The sequence below is a fragment of the Periophthalmus magnuspinnatus genome, chromosome 3, assembly GCF_009829125.3.
Source record: "Periophthalmus magnuspinnatus isolate fPerMag1 chromosome 3, fPerMag1.2.pri, whole genome shotgun sequence".
NCBI lineage: Eukaryota > Metazoa > Chordata > Actinopteri > Gobiiformes > Gobiidae > Periophthalmus > Periophthalmus magnuspinnatus.
Genome location: NC_047128.1, coordinates 18,354,912 through 18,376,597, shown reverse-complemented (window position 1 = coordinate 18,376,597; position 21,686 = coordinate 18,354,912). Strand labels below are relative to the sequence as shown.

Here is a 21,686-nt window from a genome sequence, read left to right as displayed (position 1 = left end):
ATACCTGGACAACCGAGGGAGTACATAGATATATGATCACATGGTAGCATAAAATAAACTACTACTATTGTCCAAATAAAGTGTTTTTTATGATCATTGTGGTATTGGAATCGGTATTGAGTATTGAATATATTCCTCAGTATCAAATTCGAGTTTGAAATTTCAGTATCCTGACAACACTATGAGAAAAGCAACTCTGCTCACTGTACAAATTCATGTTTTTCAAGTTAGTTTTTAAACAGAAAGTTCATCAGGGACAAGCAGGTGGGAGACCCTCTACCACAAAAGTTACACAGTACACCTTTAAGCTCACCATGAAAGACTGAAGATAGAAACAGTCCCCCGAATCAATAGGAACTTTAAAAGCGGCTCATTTAAGCTAACATTAACTTGAGACCCTGCAGAACAGATGATGTAGTTTAAAAGTGATATATTCTGTACTGTAACTGCAGTCTGCGTAAAGCTTGTGTCCGCTGGGGTTTTAGGACATTAAATATTGACAAACTTGCTTTTTATATATGTGGACAATTTCCCCAGTTAAAACGCCTTTGCCTGCCAAAAGCAAGTCCTCCAGTTGTTTTTGATGCAAGACTTCAAAGTGCAACAGCAGCACAGACACACAAACAAACCACATCTTTTTCTCTATCCTTTTAACTGTGAAAACTTTGCTGCACTTTTTTGGATATTATTTGATATTTTTAATTGGTGATTCTTGTTCTACTTTGAATTATAAACATGAATATTTTATTTTTGAGCACTTTCTCAAGGTCTCTGGAGCCCTCTGTTGACGACATTGGAGACAAATTAGCAGCATGGCTATTACTACCTTTTTTATATATTAAAGTTAAATTTCAGTACAAATATAGTGAAAAGCAGCTTTGAGTTATAAATATAAAGCGCTTATTGCCGCAAACCAGGAAGTAATGCTGATGTGCTGTTAGCATACTAGTGGTTGTTAGCATTAACCTTGTGGCAAATCTGCTCTGGCCTTTGAAAATGATTAAATACACTTTTAAAAACATATCACAGTGAATAATTAGGATGGTCCGAATTCATTAGAAAAATGAGGAATAACTTTGGACCATTGAAAACTATTTAAAATTAACTAGGTCTGTTTTCCACATTTTTAAGTCATCTGGTACAGTGCCAAGAACGTTAATTTGTGGTTTTAAATGCAACTTGGAACGTAAACTCATGAAATTGGATTACATAAACATTCGTAAATGAAATAAAGCATGGCACATTATGCTATGGTCAAGGCTCACTAAAGTCATATACCCCTTTTAATCTCTGTTCAGATTCATGGCTGTAGTTCAAAGTTTGTGAGGCGTTGCACATTTGGAAACACAAGCACTCGTCCCTCTGACAGATGGAGCTCTACTAGCAATAAAAGTGGGCTATCCTCCTGACATGAAGTGACACAAAGTAAAAGTTAATGGGCCTAAAGTGGTGACTGGGCACTTTTCTGCTGAGCTCGGGCCTTGTTAAAGACCGGACTGATTCTGCAGGAATGGTGAGCACAGACTGTGGAGCCGCTGTATTTAACCTCTGACTCTGGTAATGAGAAGACTGGTTAACTCAGGTAAACAGAACAGAAAACAACAACAAAAGAGGAGATTATGATATAGCAAAATGTTAAACTGGACCTATTGAGAGGAGAAACATAAAAAGTTTGCATTTTAAATCTGAGATACTTTTTTTTACCTACTATGATTGATCTGTCAGTTAATTAACTAAAAAATGGTAATCAGTTTAGAGGCAAATACATCATTCTATACTCCAAAAAACTAAACTTAAAGCCCTAGTCTGAAACTCATAATGAAAAAAACATGCTTTTATTTTAGTCTATTTTTAGCAAAAAAGTTGCACACTGGGGATTTAACTGTTTTTTGTTTGGGTTTTTTTTATCTGACCATCGTTATATTTTCATTGCTTTCACAAAGGTAGATACTAATAAAGGAATGGTGATCCAATCCATCTTTTTGTCATCTTCTTTCCTGGGAAATCCAATCCAAATTCTCCCTTTCGCCCGCCGTTTCCCTCATCAGAAGACAATGCAAACACTTGCACCTGCTTTCTCCTGGGACTTCTCCTGTTCCTTCTGTTTTAAGAGCGTCTTTATTTCAGCACTGTTTCATCAGAGCCCTGTATAAACTGTTCTATGGTCCAACTTTGAATTAAGCTCCACTGACCTCCTGACTTCTGCACCACTCCTGCTTACTCCGCCATATTCACCTGCTCCAAAACCCACACACCAAACTCCTCTGTGCGCCCTTATGCATGCCCTTTATAACAATATAGATAGCATCTCCCCTTGGCCTCCCTCTGTGGCTTTACCGCACTAATTCAAAGCCGTCAGGATGCGCGGCGCGTTTGAGAACAATCCTACACACTGGTGCTGCCTTATTGATTATGTGCCCATACAGGCCGACTTCATTTATTGAGTAGAGGTGCATGGACTTTTCAATTATCTGTGAAAGTCTAAAAATAGTCTGGCCTTCTGTCACTTCTGTCTGCCACAAACTGCCACCTCTGAGTGATTTATCTGCCCACGTTTTCAGCAGATATATATGCCTATTTGCCTTTAGTGTTTTACTTTGTCTGGAGACTGACTTTTTAAGAGACTGAAATAGAAGATGGAAAAACACAATAAAAACATTGTGGATGCTTTAATTTTTTTAAAAACTGATCCATAATGGCCACCTGTGCTAGAATACTTAAAGTAAAAAACATTTAACTTTTCCAGTGAATTCCTTTAGGTGATACTTGGACCTGTAATAGTTCGGTTATATACTAGATTTAGATCTGGTGGTGCTCAGAAAAGCCAAATCTTTTCTTTTGGTGGTACTTGTACACTTATAAGTCTTGAAAGCAATGGCTCGCAAACCTTTCACACCAGTGGAGTCTAACACCTTAAATCTTAAAGTTAAATCCTGCCTGCAAAGTTATTATGTTTACCATGCCTGTTTAGTTCTAAAGTTATCAGTTTTTCCCTCAATTCTGTTCACAAATTTCATTCACTATCAACATACTTCACCATCTATGTCTTGTAGGGCTGTAGTCCCTTCATCAGCATGATATTCACTTGGAGTTTGCAGATTAATCAACCTGAACCAGAACCAGTCCACTGAAGAAATTCAGGGTAAACTAAAAACGTAGTCAGTGTACTGATTAGTCAAATAAAATGGGACGTGATATTAGCTCTCACAGTCTGACCATGTATCTAATCCAAACCTCATTGTTTAGACACGTTATCAACTATGTGTTAGGGTTGTCAAAAGTATTGAAAATTAGATATTAATCGATGCTAAAACTACTATCGAAAGTAGATATTCATTTGAGCATATATTGATACTAAAAAAAGTCACATTCACAGGACAGAAATGAACCTTTCCTGAATAGTTTTATAATGATCTTGAGCTGTATTAGAACAAGTATAAGACACATAGACTAGTATCCGCCCATGGGCCACTATGGAAGCTGGGCATTACACAAATATAAGGCCCCATGATAATATAAAAAAGTACTACGATTTAGTGTTGAAAATCACATTCTATTGTCTAAATAAAGAGTTTTCATTTTTATTGTTGTATCGGAATCTGTATAAAATCTATTCCTTAATATTGAAATCAAGTTTGAAATTGTAGTTTTGTGACAACACAACTACACAGAGAAGTACAGGTAAACAGTGACTTTGTCATATGTAAAAGGGTAACTCAAACTCACAACGGGGTTTCTTTTTTGCTGTTGTGCATATAAAGCTTTTATAATGCCAAGACTTGCACCTGCAGCCTTATGCATTTCACACTTTTAGACATTTATATAACATTATTAGTTCTTAAACACTAAAACAGCAAAGTGCACAATTAAATCATCCTTTTTAATATTGGTGCCAAAAATACTGCTGGGTAGAGACTTATCTGGCACATGCTTTGTCCAAACCCCAAAATATCCCGTTGTGCCCGGTTGTTGGCGACACAGAGACGACCCAGAGAGGAGAGAGCCAGATCTGCTGGCTGTGTGCTCTGGCAGGGTCTGGAGACATTTGCCTTATTAGCTCCTCACAGATAAACGTGAGCGCAGGGACATCACAGGTGTCTCTGCTGGCACGCGCCTCTTCATTAAATATGGAACACATGCCGCAGAGAAGTCGGGGTTTGGCTCAGAAACACAACTAAACTAAATTAGGAGTGTGTGCGCAGTCAACTGAGTCATATCTAATTGCGATTTTTCTGACAGCCGTTGAGTCTGTGATTAGACTAGTGATTTATGTTTTAATAATAGGATTTTGCATACCCAGTCAAGGCTGCATAAAATTGGTATTGGCAGAAAAGATCTATGCTGGAAATGTAAAAATGTCACGGGTACTTTCATGCATGCTTTGTGGGACTGTCCCCTGGTCTCTCCAATATGGATGAACTGAACTACATGCAGGGCTGGCTGTCATGTGACCTGCCCAAGACGCCCAGGCTGTGTTTACTTGGGGACAAGGGACAAAGTGCCCTTTCTAAATAAGCCAGAATTTTGAATGCAAAGTATTGGACTGGTAACCTGTGAGACTGATGGTGATGTGGAAGGAGCCCCTCACACCAACAATAAAAGAAAAGAGAATGGTGGAGAATGTTGCACATTTTCTATTTAAGTTTCTTATTTAAATGTTATTTTAAAAATGTATAAAATATTTAAATTACAATAAAAAGATATCCAAGAGCAATAACTTTTGAAAAAAATGAACTAATAAAAGAATACATTTCACAACATGTTTGTAGAGATCTAAACTAAAGGGTTAACAGAATACAGGTTGGATATTTTATTGTTTACAGGGAAACTTGTCTTGCTGGCTAGGCTCCTCACCAACCAAAGCTCATGCTGTCACTTACATGGCTGAGCTCCGTCACAGTATGGAATTGATCGAAGAGCCTGAACAAAAGAGAGCAGCCGAGTCTGGTCTATTCTGCTATCACATACAGTACATTCATTATGCTCTTTTGGGACCCAAAAAATATTGTTCAGTCTATCAGTAATTCAGTCAAGAGATGACATATCTCGACAGGCATATCTAAACTCTTTCCCTCATGGTTATGGCGGCATAAAACCACTTCCAGACCAGTGTTTCCATTAAGTGAAAGACTCTGGGATGGAAAACGAAAGATCTTGGGCCTTAATCCTGTGATATGTGACCTCTAAATGCACAAATATATTTTAAGACATTGTACTACATTGTATCATACATTTTCTCATACAAGCTGCTATGTGCAACTTTCGATTTTTTGTTGGCAATAGATGTCAGATGCAGACCTTCTTGCATAATGCTCAGCCCTACAAATATGCCTAAAATGACTTCTAGATTACATAGACATAATATTGTAAAAGAACAGAATTGTGAAGCATAGCATACAGTTCATATTGACAGTTGTTCATCTATGTGTGCTGTTGTTATCGCCTCCTGTCCTCACACAGAGACTGTTCATGCTGTGTGGAGCCTTACCACCCGCAGCAGCCGCCTCTGCTCCTTGAAGGTGGCGCAGCAGCCCAGCACGCCTGTTACCATGACGATGGCTCCGGCCAGAATCAGGATGTAGGCTGAGGCCTCATAGGTCTTGGAGGGCAGAAGGCTGATGTAGTCACTCTTCTCCAACAGGGTCCACACGCCCACAGCCATCACCACACCGCCCGCCAGCTGACAACACAACACACGGCATTAGGAATAGGGATGGGACGATATTAAATTTTAGACTCACGATTATCATGGCCAAAACAATCGTGATTAACGATATTATCGCGATAATTATTAACCTGTTAAAGTTCCGACGGCCCGGGCCTACTTTACAACTTTACAGCAATGTATATACACTTCTGCGTCACCCACACAAACAATCTACACATCAAATGAAAGCTGCGGCGCTCGTCTTTCTGGATATGCAAACCATTTTCACCTGCAATCACCAGAGTGCTGACAGGGAAGACGTTTTTACAGAAAAGTCACAAAGTGTGAATCTGGACTTCACTTACCATTGAGCGCTCTGGTTCTGTCAAACATCAACATATTCTCACAAAGTTGGTCTCATTTGTTCCGTAAAGGTCCAGAGAATATAATCCAGTCAAGAAATTATGTCCACAAAATAAGATCCTCCAAGTCCAATCTGCTGCAGGAAAGTACTCCAAATATGAAATCTGCTCCGTCACTTCTTTGCCTTTCTTTTGTCGATTTCAGGCATAATAAACTTCTGACAGCGCCAACTTTGTTCCCCAGTGCTAAACACACGTGTCAGCTTGTGATTGACACCAGTGTTGGCCAATAAGGTGGGGGTTGTGCGTTACTGAGGCCACAGACAGCGAATCAGTGCTACAGATGACTGAAAGTTTACGCCCCACTCTTCCCTTTGTAGAATCAACCAATTACATTACACACATTTAGTGACGTTTTCCCCTTACAGCCAATGAGCAGCGGGACAGGATGACGTATCACATGCCATGGTTTTCCGTAAACAGACGTACCCGGAAGAAAATGTGTACTCCTCAATGCCATGCTGCCGAAATGGACCAGTCCTTGTTGCGCCGGAAGTGACGCAAGTGCCCGTCGACGAACACTTAATTTTTTTAATTAAGGCACTTTGGTGAATTGGGAAACGAGTGGATGCAGAAATGTGTGCATAATGGCGCATTTTACGCACTGTTGTTTTGCGTTTTAAACATGACGAAACGGACAAACCAAAGGGAGGACGTGATCGAGGACACTGTGGATGTTTGTACAAGTTAAACTAGAGGCATCTCTGACCTGGAGCGGTTCATGGCAAAGAGTAAAGTGGACTCAGGAGTAAAGGACCTTATTTTTTGATGGATTGGATGCTGTTCTCGATCGGTGAGCGTGGTTTATTCTGCTATTGACTTAATTGTAGGTAAAATATACCGTATATAATCGTTAGCTTTGCTTCTGTGCATATAGTGCACATTCGGACCATGCGCTCTGACACATTTGTGTTCAGCTGTATGAATTAGACTTAATTTGTCTGTTGTTTAAAAGGTGTTGTTTTATTCTGCAGTTCGCATTATTGTAGGTAAAAATCTAAGATGTACACACATTAGCGTCTCATCTGTGCGCACGGGTGAGGCGCGCACTGGTACGTTCCTGTGGAGAGTTACGGATCAGACTTTGTTTATTGTTGATATCTGACAGAATATAGTTCAGACAGAGATAAGTACAGAAGCTACAAGTGTCATTGCTATGACAGAGTGGGCAAACACCAGAACTAACATCTAAACATTGCATTGGAACTGGAAACATGAGGCAGTGTGGTGCCAAAAAGGCGATTATAATTGTGCGCGATGATCACGATTATAAAAAAAAAAATGCCACGATTAACGATATTATCGTATATCGTCACATCCTTAATTAGGAATAGTGTTAAAAGTAATAATGTGCTAGTATTGAAACTTGTTACTCATTTTGGCAACTATCGCAGGACAAAAATGAACCTTTCATGAATATATTTAGAATAATCTTGAGCTGTACCATAACAAGTACAAGACATAGACTACCGTAAATTTCGGACTACAGAGCGCACCTTGATATAAGCCGCACCAGCTAAATTTGAAGAGAAAATCAATTTTGTACATATATAAGCCGCACCTGAATAAAAGCCGCAGGTTTTCATATTGTAACATGAGATATTTACACAGAAAGACGGTGCACCGACACGCTTTTTTTTAAACTGTGCCTGAAAATTGGCACCAACACGACAACAACACGGGATGAACACATCTGCAGGTTTAGAAAATAAAGCTGCACCAACACGGAAAATCTGCTTTTATTTCCTCTGAAAACTTTTGTCGTCTTTTTACATTGACCAAGTTGGATTCATTGATGTCGAGCTTACGTGCAGTGGCTCTATTTCAGGGGTCGGCAACTCGCGGCTCCGGAGCCGCATGCGCCTCTTTCCGCCTCATACTGCGGCTCTGCGTGGCTTGGGAACTAACACAGACACAGCTCAGTCCTGCGTAAAGAGCCCTGATTTTGAGACGTTGTGTGCACAGGGGTCAGGAGCAACTTTGGCCCGTCCCTAATGACACACTAATAAGCTCGTCCGTAGATGTATCATGAAAATCCTGCTGGAAATCGCCACAGAAATCTATTTGATGTAGTAGCAAGTATATTATCTGCTCTTGTCTCCGCGGTGACGTATCACGTATAACACATCAGACACGACGCATTAAAGTAGAGCCACAAGCGAGTGAAAATGAGCCAAAACAAAAGTCTTTGGAGATCTTTTTAACAAAGGGGAAAAGGACAACTGAGGAGCCAGAAGAAGAGACTACGACCTCCAAGAAAAAGAAAGATAAATTTAACAGACAATGCCTACTTAAAATCTGGGTTTGTCGCTACAGGTGACTCACGCACAGAGTCCGCTCTGCGTAACATACGGGAAAAGCAAATAAGGCAATGAAACCTTCAAAACTGCTTTGGCACATGGAGAATAAGCACCTGGGATTAAACGATACGCTACGAGTTTTTTTGTTGTTGTTTTTTTAAAGAAACTGCGGAGTAGAGTAGACATAATCACATAATCAGCGCGATGCATGATGCAGCGGTTTGGTGAGTTGTATTTTTTTAATGCACTTAAGTTGTTTTTGCCATATTTATCTGCCACGTGTAGAAGGCTTGTCCGTGAAAGTAAAACCTACATTATTCCGTTACATTATTGTTATTATACAGTGTTATCTTCATTTTAGATGTCAAAAAGTATTTGCGGCTCCCAGTGTTTTATTTTATGTGGAAAGTGGGTCCAAATGGCTCTTTGCGTGCGTGTTAAAGGCCGACCCCTGCTCTGTTTCCTTTCTGTTTCTTTATCTTAAAAACTGCATCATATCCATTTCATGATGCGCAAAATGATCGTTCAAAATCAAAACTAGTGAATTCTTCAGAGCAGAATCTTTCCCCACGTCTGTCTCACTTTTACGTTTACAGCTAGAGAGCGCCCCCCAGGGGTCGTTATCCAGTAAAATTCCATATATAAGCCGCACTGCTGTAAAAGCCGCAGGGTTCAAAGCGTGGAAAAAAAGTAGCGGCTTATAATCCGAAATTTACGGTACATAGACTAATATACGCCCATGGACCTACCAAAAGGAGGAGAACTGAGGGATTATAGAGTTATAAGTCTACATGCTGATATAGAAGAAAGTACTACAATTTAATGTTGAAAAATAGATTCAATTATCTAAATAAAGATTGTTTTTTTTATTATCACTGTGGTATTGGAATCTGTATTGAGTATCGAGTCTCTTCCATAATATTGAAATATAGTTTGAAATTTTAGTATAGAGACAACACTAATTAGCATTGCGCTGCTTTCACACACTATGATTTCAGATGGAAAGCCGGGCCATATAATTCAATAGTTCACAGTTGTTTTTTTTAGCTCCATAAACTTGCCATATTAACTGACTATCACGTTAAGGCATTTCAACTGGCAGCAATCACATCTTTGGGTTTGAATAAGGACACCACTTCAGTTTCACTTTTGTTCATTTATTTTGACAGAAGACACTGAACATGCCACTAGCTCTCACAGCTACTAGTTAGGTCCACATAAAAGAGCATCTGAACTGAAACGGGCATAAGTCTGCAGTCGTAAGCCTTTGTCAGTATATACCTTTTCTCTGCTGCCACAAGTGGGCGACGCTTCACAATGAAACAAAAGACGACTACTTACAGTGCCAGGCAAGTGAGCGTATGCGTATGTATCTACGGGATATCTCAGTGCCACATTTTGTTTCATATAAATAAGCCCAGTAGTGACAAAGTTCAGCGTCTTCTGTATATAAACAAAAGTGAAACCATTCTTTAAAAATTGGAGTTGCGTTTTCTTTCATTCACACACACAAACCCTGCATATTTAGGCAGAGTTCTCTCATGCTGAAAACACTCTGCTCCGACTTGTGATGTCATGTGGTAATACAGGAAGTGCTCTACTGTGTTTTTAAACTCCAAACATTTTCACTAGAATCATTTGGATAATTTAAGCCATGGAATTGCCAAAGAAAAGCTAAAACGTAACTGTTAACTTGAAAACTACCGCAAGGTGGAATAAAACATTTTAAACTTATAATAAAAGCTTACTAAAACATATGTAAATGAAACACAACACAACTCTGGGTACGTTTTTGATGTGGTAACAAAATTATAAAATGGCTTAAAGCTCACATGAGTCAAATTTGTGTAATATAGGACCTTTAAGCCTTGAGATTAATTGCAGGTTTGTGGACCCAATCCCTAACAAATGATAAAATGTTTGTGGATTTCCATTTTGGATATTACTCTCAAAAATAGTGACTCTCCTGTAGAGTTACATAGGCCCTTGCCCTCCATCTGAGATTATGACGCCATCAAATTCTACAACGTGTAAACAATCCATTTGCCAAATTCTGTAGAACTACACATGACTGAGGTAGATATAAAGACATGGATTCTCAGGGTCACAGAGACAACAGTACAATAGGATCTACTGCCATCTTAAAACATGGAAAATGTGTAAAACAGTGTCCGACGACTTGGCTTGTCACAATAAATTTTGAAGCACGATATGTCGCTACAGAGAAATACTGAGACATAGTATATATTAAATAGATTATCATTAAAAGGCTTGAGGTGCAATAAACAAATAGCAGAATAAAATAATGATTAGCATTAGAGGTTATTTATTCAATCTTCTGCAACTCTTATTACATAAAATGGCAAACATCTCACCATTTTTGTAACGAAATTGAACACAAAATAAATGTAGAGCCCCAAAATATATTGTTCATGCTTTCGTATGTTGGACGATAAGTTGATATAGTAAGCATCGTGACAAACCTACCGATGACCTCGATTCTTTCAGTAATAATTAAAGAATAAAGGTTTCTATCTGGACAGTAAGATAAACACATTTGCCTGATATATATCTAGACATGAAGCAGTGAAAAGTGACTAAAGGAGGAGTCTTTAATCTAATTAGACTGAACAGCACACAATCAATGTTGAGTGGATGCTTTAGTGTGTACAAGTAGTGCTATGTCTGAGTGTGCAGACAGAGGACGTACAGAGAGAGATGGAGAGGAGGATAGGATAGAATTGGATAGGAAGAGTAGGGGGAGCAGGGGGGAGGAGGAGAAGGAGGAGTGGACAGATGAAGCAGTCACTGTGACCGACATGTCAATCTGACCAAGCACACGCCTCATTTATACTTAGTTAAAGAAGATGTATTGAGCTTGTGGTTGTTATATAGTTATAATCTATGACACCTGTGGATAATTATGTCGTCTTCTGGACATTTTAAATTGCAATGTTGATCTAAAATGAAACATGTCCCAATGAAGTATTAGGACTGATTCCCACCTGCCCCTTTACAGTAGACACACAACCAAAGATGATAGAAATTTGTGCCAAAATGGTTATCCAACTCTGCCAAATCCTGCGTGTATCACAATAAGAAAATGAAATTGTGGAAGGAAGTAGCAGTGAGTGTGAACCGGTAGTGGTGAAGATGGGGATAGATTGACGTACATACATTGACATTGACGTCTAGAATAAAGGAGAAGAATTATGCACAAATCACTCTAAATACAATTTTGAGAGGGTAAATAAGAAGGCAAACAACTACAACATCATTTAAAGGTCCAAAAACACACACACACACACAAAAATATGCTGTTTCTCTACAGGTGCATTGTTTGTGGGAACTGCATCTAAATTTATTTCGATACCAGAATTATATTACATTTGTATTTTTGCTTTTGCCCCTGAGTAAACTTATAACCTACTCTAATCCACTTTTTAAAATTGTAATATAAGTTGTGTTAGATTCAAACAACAAAAGAACATGTTAAGTCTCCTTATGCCTGATTAGTCAATGAACCAAAGAAGATGGTGTTTTTCACAGCTAAGGATGTAACCAATATGAGGAACAATAGTGACATCTAGTGGAGACCAAATGTATAACAATGAAGCGCTGAAAATAATAAAATCTTGTCATCTTAAATTTTTCATTCATCCACAGTTTGAGACATTTAAACAATCCTTAAGACTTTAGTGGATATTTAATCTTGCATGTCCCTTTGATTATTTTAGGCACACGTTAGAGCTGGGAGTGTAGTGAGTGCGGTGGGGATGGGGCTGAGGCCAAGCAGTTTTGGTGAGCTCTATGAGTTAAAAACATTTGATTTTGAAAACTTAAAACTTGGAATAGTCCTGTTATAGACTCAATTTAAATCTGGTGGTACTCAGAAAAGCTCAATCTTATCTTTGGTGATACTCTTTAGAAAGGTTTGACAGCCACTGGTCTAGTGTAATCTTATCAAATTAAAAAAAAAACATTTAAAAACATAAAACAACATTCCTGCACTTTTTTATGGTGAATTTGTTTGTGTAATCAAAACAGTTACAGGCATGTTTTAGCCCATTTCTCATGCACTGTGAAAATATATTCTGAATATTATAAAGAATGTAGTAATGTAAATACATCTACCACTGAGAGGTTTTTTAGCAGTTAGCCTGAAAGCTGACAGACGTGATGCGTGTGAGGTGTGAAAGCCTGTGCCGAGTGTGACAGACATATGAACAGCACATATGTCAGAGGCAGCTGCCACCTCCTCACACAAACACTACTGCTGTCTGCTGTATTCAGAGAGAAGGCACTCTGTCATTAACACAAAATTCATTATCCAAGTATTAAAAGATGTGAGTGAAATGTGTTTATATTTCCAGTATCAGCTTTGAGAATATCAGCATTCACGATTATTATGGCTGTATTCATGGTCTTGAAAAGCATGTAGTTTACCACTCTCTGCTGATCAATGTTGTATAAACATTTTAACCTTTCAATGTGTAGCATAAATATCCCCATAAAGCACCTAAATTAAGACTAATCAAGTCATGGGAATGTCTTCTTAAGAGTGATTTCTTCTTATTGAAGGGGTAGTTCTCTCTCTAGTTCTAGTAGAATTTTAGAATAATCTTGCCTAATAATATCACAACATATGAAGATCAAGAGGTTTTAAGATGATTATGGACATCTAAACACACCTTGATGGATCTAAACTATTGAACATCTAAAATCCAAAAATCTATCTGAAAACGATGTTTCCTAAGATACCATCTCAAAAATGGCACATATTTCAAAGCTATAATTAACATAGTGGAATGTTAAGAAGGCTGGTGATATGAAAGCATCTTCTGTGCTGCTTGGCTTTAATGCAGAAGCAGTGGGATAGGAATTAGAGACTTTTTTCACAATTCTAGAGAAAAACAAATATAGTAAAGCTGCAGCTGAAGTCTCTTTTGTTACTTTCATGTAATGTATTGTAGATCCTTTGGATATGTATTAAATGTATTAATGAATGAAATGACACAGTTACAGATGCTGTCAGTCAAAGGGACAGAGGTTTGGAACAGCATTCCAGCTGCTCTCAGAGACAGTCTCACATTAAACACATACAAAATTAACCTCAAACGTTGTCTCAAGAGGAACTAAGTCTGTGATCACTGATCCTAAGTGTTTTAACTCCAATACTGTAATGTGTTCACTGTTTGTTTTGAGTGGGTGTACTGTTTTATATGGTTTGTATACATGTCTATTGTACAGAATACAGATGGAAAATAGTCAATGGGCTAATTCCAGCATATTTACATAGTATGGTCATTTATGATCACTGTTCCTTTAAATATCTAAAATCTAAATATGTAATCAAAATCAGCTAATTCGAAAATGCTGATTTTTTGGGAAGAATTTATAATCAAGAGTAAAAAAGCTCACCCAGAAGAGAAAGTTGAACGTAAACAGGAGATATTTGAGGCAGATGGTTCCACATGTTTCCTTCTTCTCTTCGTAGACACCCATTCTGCAAGACAAAAACAACAATACAAAATCTTTAATATTAAGAGAAAAAGCACTTAACACTAGGCTTGTCAAAAATATTGGAAATCAGATACTTATCGATACTAAAACTAGACACTCATTTGAGCATGTATCAACACAGAAAAGTCACATTCAGACAGAAATGAACTGTTCCTGAATAGCTTTAGAATGATCTTGAGTTGTATGAGAACAAGTATAAGACACACAGACTGGTATATACACCCATGGACCAGTATGGAACCTACTGGACGACTGAGAGATTACACAGATATAACACCGCATGGTAATATAAGAGAAAGTACTATGATTTAATGTTGAAAATCATATTCTATTGTCTAAAGAAAGAGTGTTTTTTGTTATCATTGTATCGGAATCGGGAATTGCATATCGAGTCTGTTCTTTAGTATAGAAATAAAGTTTGAAATCTTAGTATAACAACACTTCTAAACACATCAAAACAAACAAAGCTTATGACTTATTAAAAAAGATAAATTAGTTTTCCTGATTTGCACTCTACAAGTCAAGAACTGAGAGCAGACTGTAGGGTGGGAAAACCGTAAAAGTCTTCCACTAAATCCAGCTGGACCCCATTTGACATTGTACTTGCTCCCTAATCACTAGAGGAGAATGGCAGTGATGTTCCTTTTGTGTGCTTTAGGAGGTGTGTTTGTTGGCGTTACAAGGGTCCATAAAAGCGGGTGGGTCCACTTTGTTGCTGCTGGCTCACTGGTCTGTTTGTGGCCTGTTTCCGTCCTGGCTTGGCTGACCCATACTGCTGACTGAAACTTTGAAACTTCATCAAATTAGAAGGCAGTTTATTTTAATCAGTTAATGTAATTGTATTGGCCTAATATGAAGATCACGAGGACAGTGAGTAATAACTTATGTCCAGCAATAAAAACCCACCACACAACAGTCCTCGACAGACATCATAGTCAAACTTTTTATTTTAGGGATATCGGTGACATAGGAAGATTTCCCTAGATATCAATTATTGAAGATAATTTTTAGCCGATATTTGGCGCCAATACTTTTGCGTTGCCTTAATCTCTGTGCGCCATGTATCATTCCCGGTTTGTCCTCCGTGCATCAGATTTGTCTTTTTGAACTAGGCCTGTTACGGTAACAAATTCTGATGTGCGATATATTGATGAAGAAAATATCGACGATGAACGATAATACTGAAACTAATTAATGCTACTGACGCAATAACCCGGAAGTAGAATTATCTCCAAAAAAAACCTCAAAACAATCTAAATCTACAACATAAAAAAAAAAAATAAAAAAACAAAAAAAAAAAACTGAGCTGCAATGAATAAATAGCAGAATGAAACACTCAGTTTGTATTTATAATGAGTCATAGAAGTGATTTATTCAACATTTTAGGTGCAAAAAAGATGTACACACGATAAATACTGACACCTACAAAAAACTTCCAGCTTTCATATATAGAACAATAAGATACAGTGATTATCATGACAGGCCTGTTCTGAACAGACTAAATGGGTGAAAAATAGGAATTTATATCCCAGATAAATACATTTTGAAATTAGTGTTAGTTAATTTGTAAATGTCACTATAACTTAAAATAAATCTGGTCCTTTGTATGAATTTAAAAGCTTAATATCGGTAAATATCTGTAATAGGCCACAACAGTCAGATAAATAATGGATATTGGCATTGGCTCAAAAAAAAAAAAATCCATATCAGACCATCCTTAATTTACTCACGGAATCATCAGATTAGAAGACAGTTTAAGCTCACCACAGCCTTGTTCAATGTTTAGTAAAAACAAGTTACAAGTTCCCCATGTTGATAAGGATATTGCCAAGAAGTATGTTATGATATAATGTCGTACCAGCATTTTAAGAACAGCTTTAGTGTCCCAATAGATTGTTATCAGGATATTGTTTTACAGAACTATGAGACTACGCTTCTGCCATGGAATAGATTTTAACACACAAGTCAAGGGTTTTGGTGAATTTTGCAGAGGGTTTAACTAAAAACCTGACATCTATTGAAAAGGAAGACTTCATGGTCGAGATCTCAGGATTTTTAAAGAAGTTTACTGTGAATCTAAACCAAGACAGAAACAGGACTAAACCTGATAAGGGCAAGAGCTAAACTTTGACTCAGGCATCGTCAAACAAAAACTTAAAAGACAGAAGAGTGACAACAACTTTCATGTATTGTCTTGTCTTGACAGTGGGGCAAAGGTCCTGTTTTTTTGTATTTGAGCAAAAATATATCTTGCCCCAGTAGATATTTATTGTATATGCATTTTATGAGGTCAAAATATGTCAACTGTGTACTGTCTGCATCCAACTGCTAACTGTATGACGAGCAGGGAGTGCAACGTTAGCATGCTACTTGTCGTTTGCATTACCATAATGACAAATCTCCACTCTGACCTCCAAAAGTTGTGAAAAGTGCTCATAAACTCATCCTGGGGAATATATAGGATACTCGGAATGTGTAAGTGAAGACTAACTTTGGACCAATCTTTTGTTTTTCACATTTTTAAACAGTAAATATCAGGTCCAGTGCCTTTTAGCCCTTTCACACAAATAGGTACAATCCAATCTTTATATCCACATATTTAGGTCAAACTTCCACTTCCGCCCACAGCCCCCCTTATAAACTCCTCAAATGAAGTGTGCGTCATCGTAGACTCTTGAGGAAACTCCCTCCACCTCTCTTTACCTCACCACTCTCGCAGACAGCTCCACTCGTGTCAGGACTCGCCTCTTCTGCTGCTGACTCCAGCGCTAACCCGAGCTGCCATCTGCTCCTGCCCCTCCCCCCCGTGTGTTCACCTCACATACTTCACTGTCTGGCTACCTCCTAGCGCACTCCTGTTAATCAAATACAAACAGTGCTTAATGGACTAGCTCCCTTTTTAAATGTTTAAACCACAGCTGAGTCAAGAAAACCGTTTTAAAAAGTAAATCGATAGGGGAAAGCAGGGATGAATGCTAAACCAGACACAAGAATCACACGCATTTGGAGATGTAAACTAAAACTAAAGGGTTGTATTATTTTGTAATTCCATCATTTTGATTAATACAGCAGGCTTAGTGTGTGATAGAGGCACTGAACTACTGTCCCAAAGAAACCAACAGCCCAGTCCTTATTATGTACGCTGCATTATCAAAGGTCACTAATACTCCCTACAACAGAAACACGGTCAGACTTTAATCGATAATATCACACTGTGTTCATGTGTACGGCACTACTGTGCTGTACTGATGGTAAATAAACTAAACTAGACATCCAGAGTCTCCTGGATTTTATTACTGCCATTACAGGTATCCCACATTTGTCTTTCTGCTGTGGTTGCCGATAACCAATAACTAACCAACCTATGTTCGTATTAAGACTTTAAAATCAAAAATGAACTTTGTGATAAATCTACGGTATACAATATTACTCTCCAGGACCTATACATTTCCAGTATTTAGAAACTCACGAGCAGGTCGGATCTGTGTCTCACCCGGGACACAGACTATTTGAGCCACTTGGACAGGAGGCTACAGTCCATGCAGAACAGAACCTCTCATCACAAGAACAGCGTCTTCCCCTCTGGTGCTGGACTCATAAATACACTATAACACCTGTCACTTTAACCAACTTACATGAACCGTAATTATTCTTCTTGCACTGAAAGGTTTGTACTGTTATTCTGCCCATACTTTATATTTATATATAGTCAGTCAAAGTCCATTTCTTGTTTTATTTACCTAATAACTTGTCATAGAAACAATATCAGAACTAACCATCAGGGATTTTGTAAAATAAATGATCATACATTTTCAATTAAAACTGCAAGCAGTGATAAAGGGCACTCGCAAACTTTGTGACCATGGAAGGGCACGCTTCAGTGAAAGGGCTGCATATCAACCCTGCCTTGACATCCAATTCAAAATTGCCACTGTCACACTGGGGGTAAATGTTTCCTTCCCATTATAACTTTACACAGGACGCTTGAGAGTCATTTTTAAAAGTAGATCTTTATTCCATAAATCGTTATGTCCAGGGGATCAAAAGATACAAATATTGCATTGGATCTATTTCTTGAGGATGAAAAATTATTGTTCTTTCCATCATATATTGAACAATAAGTCAATATGGCAATTATCATGACAGGCCTAAAATGAAGATAAAAAAAAAACAAAATAACAAACACTTGACCTTTATCTCTAGTATTATTCATCTTCTTTATTTCCTCTCCCTCAAGGGCAGATGGAGCATGCGACTGTCTGGAGCATGTGCAGGGTGTCTGACACACTCTGTAAATTGCGGCCGGTGAGGTAAGGCTGTCTCGTCTACCCTTCAGATTATCATGGGCAAGCACTTGGAATGCTGCCAGAAAGCGTTTTTACTATATTAAGTCCAGCTATAGGGCATTTCACCATTCTTCACTTCACGGAAAGAGAAACATGCTTCTAGTGATAGTGACTGCAGTGGGGTTAGTGAATGAACAATGAGTGAAAATGTGAGTTAAAATCATTTGTACGATTCATGCTTAGAATATGGAATGTGCCGTATCAAGCATGTCCCCACAATGCAAAGACTCTTTTACAAGAATTTAATTGGAAAAAATGTAACTGCAAAATGTCTAGCACCAATAAACTGTATCGTCGCCTACACTTACTATAACACCTGCATTTCACACATACGATTTAACATATATTTATCTGCTATTCCTTGATGATTAAGTGCTGTTTTGGAAACACATGGTTTAAGTATATTTTCAAACACATCATTGTAGAGTCTAAGGTTGTCAAAAAAAAATAAATTACTAGCCAGAAACTAAAAAATATTATCAATGTATAGCATCAAAACTAGTTTAGTTAACCTACTCATTTGATTAAAACATAATAATTACAGCATTTGACCTTTTCTAAATAGGTAGATATACTAGTGGTGAAATGGATAAAGAACACCCATCATATAAGACCACATAATACTACTTTTATGGTTTTGTTTTCTTAATTATTGAGGCTTTTCCTAAAACTGAAATAGCTTTTGAAACTTTAGTAGTTGACTAGTCAGCAATTAAATTTTTCAACTGGTAAAATTATTATTTCTATTGTACATTGAGTTTATACATCATATCAATTAAATAAATGTTGACATATGGTGACTGAAAGGTTCTCAAAAGATACCATTTAAAAAATTAGGGGCATATTCACACTTGTGGGCTTTAGTCTGACTAGAGTGTGGTTCTCCTGAAAGTCCGGACTTTATTCCCATGTGTCCAGGATGAAATCCAATCCTCCAGAAAAAAGTTTGAAGAGCTCCACATATTATTCAGCCGTGCACGCGTCACGTCTGTCCCGTTAAAGCATGAGCTTCTATTGGCTGATTCAAATGAATGGCAACCTTTGTCTCTTTGATCAATAAAAATAAATTATGGGCTGCTATTTATATAATGTTCTTCTTTTATTCACATTTGTCATAATCTACAGATTATGCATTTGCCTCTGATTTGCCCCGCTCCCGTCAGTTCTGTCCATTTTGTGCGCTGATTGTCATAAGCATTTGCTTATTTTTATATTCCATTTACCACATGTCCAGTGAGAATACTATCGAAACCAACTGCAAAAAATAAACTCCGCATTCAATCTGGATCAAACAAGCACTTTTCTCGTGTGAATACATCCTAAGTGTATTGGTAAAGACATTTTGATTTAAAAAAGCCACAAATCTTTTTGTATGTTTTAGTCTGTAAAGTCCATTTTTTAAAGTCAACTAGTCACAATTAGTCCATTAAGCCCCAACTGTGACAGCATTAGTAGGTAACAAAGAAGGTGAAATGTCTTAATAGTCAAGATAGTGAAACTCAAAACAATGGCTGTAGATACATGCACACTTATTATTAATATACAATTTATGCAGTTATAAGATTATTTCAACTATAACATCATGTAAAAAGCAAAGTTTACATGTCATTTATTTAATCTTAAAGATCCAGAAATCAGATTATGATTATATTTTTGTCTGCATGTTAACAATGCCACTGATAACGTTGAGATAAAAATAGACAGAGTTATGATAGGACAGAATTTGTTTACAATAATAACAGCTTAAATCCAGTATGGCAACACTCATTTCACTACCTGTGTATAAACTATTAGTCACACACTCTCTACTGCAATCAGGTTCAATCACGTTTTTTTTTCAACATTCATTCTGGATAACTACTTAACAATGGGCAGTGTCACTTCTCATGAGTCACACATGAATACCTGTGACCTCACCAGACCTGGGGCCATACAAATACCACAGTGTATCAGAAATGTACAATCCTTACCCTAGAGCAACGTTATAAAGAGTAGTTTCATCTCAAATGTACAGCAACTTTCATACAAAAAGGGAAAATTCTTTAAACAAGTTCCTCTGGTTCCTAGCCTGAAGGAACAATGTCAGACTATAGATTTGAAGGTCTTATATTACATAAAATTGACTCTTGTGAGCTGTAAGCCATGTTATAACGTCATTACCAACGTACCTGGAGTTGTGTTTTGTTTCATTCACGCATGTTTGAATGACCCTTTATAATTAGTCTACATCTCCAAAGCTTTGTTTTACCCTGTGATGTCAGTTTTCAAGTTAACAGCTAAATTTTACCCTTTGATCTGTAGATATTGCCAGTTTCAGAGCTTCAGAGCTGATTCTCCGGCATATGGACTTTAAAAACACAGTGGAGCACTTCCTTTATTACCTCATTACATCACAAGGTGGAGTGTTTTCTGTTTGAGAGAAGAACTCAGCTTAAATATGCAGGGTTTGTGTGTTAAACTTGGGTAAATGAAACAAAACACAACTCCAGGTCTGTCTGATGAGGAAACAATATAACATAAATCAGAAAATAATGTAATATGGGCCCTTTAAATTGAATCACAGTTTAACCACAAAACTACCTCTAAAGTTTAAAGTTGTGTACACCTATGTAGCTTTTAAAAGACAGAAAAGCTAAAGAAATAGGTTATTTAGACCAAAAACGTGCCTTTATTATGAAAGCATGAGCTAGTCGGACATTTCTTGTGTTATTTTGTAAGGTAAGCTAGCACTAAAGTTATCATGACGTAGCCACTGTCCTCTACATTTCCTTAAAACAACAGTGCTATATCGATATAAATGCTTCTAATTCTAACTCAAAAGTAGGATCATTTATAGAGAAAGCAAAAAGTCTTAGAAGGGGAATGTTTCTAGGATTTATCCGCGAAAGGTGCTAGCTTCTTTGATAACGCCCCGCGCGTGGCCGCATTTTGAAGCTCGCGTGCGTAACCAAACCGCCAATCCACGGACGTACCTGTCTGCGCTGGAGTTTGAGTCACAAATCGGTCAAAAACACTGGATGAAAAACCTTCCCGATGCGACCCGTTTTCATTCCACTGGCCTCCCCGTTTGTGTGCACTGTGTGGGTTAACTCTGAGGCTGCCCCGTCTCCTCCACAGGCAAAGGCAGGCGCTGGGCAGGCTCCACCCCGGACACCGAGCGAGCCAGATCTGCACACCCGCAGGCTGCACTCTCAACACCGCACTATTGGATCCCTCAAACGTATTTCTTTACACTTAGATTCAATTTAGAAAGTAATTCATGTGTTTTTGGTAATTCATAAATAGAGATCACCTGTCAAAATCTGCAAAACAACATAGAAAGATTCAATTACTGATTTTTTTATTTTTATTTTTTTTATTTATTTATTTGTGATGGTTAATGCAATGTCCTCATAATGGCAAAACATATACAGAAAGCCTTTTTTTTTTTTTTTTTTTTTTTTTTTTT

At 37.7% G+C, this 21,686-nt stretch overlaps 1 protein-coding gene across 1 annotated transcript in view; it reads right to left on the bottom strand.

Annotated features, from left to right (window-relative positions):
* LOC117393702 (CD151 antigen-like) overlaps positions 1 to 21,437 on the bottom strand; it is a 38,745-nt gene extending 17,308 nt beyond the window's left edge. Inside the window, exons 1-3 of the mRNA XM_033991697.2 lie at positions 21,211 to 21,437; positions 13,791 to 13,875; positions 5,489 to 5,680 (exon numbers count right to left, since the gene is read on the bottom strand). Coding sequence (XP_033847588.1) covers positions 5,489 to 5,680; positions 13,791 to 13,874 — 276 coding nt within the window. The 5' untranslated portion in view covers position 13,875; positions 21,211 to 21,437. The remainder of the gene's footprint in view (positions 1 to 5,488; positions 5,681 to 13,790; positions 13,876 to 21,210) is intronic.
* Positions 21,438 to 21,686: the final 249 nt, after the last annotated feature.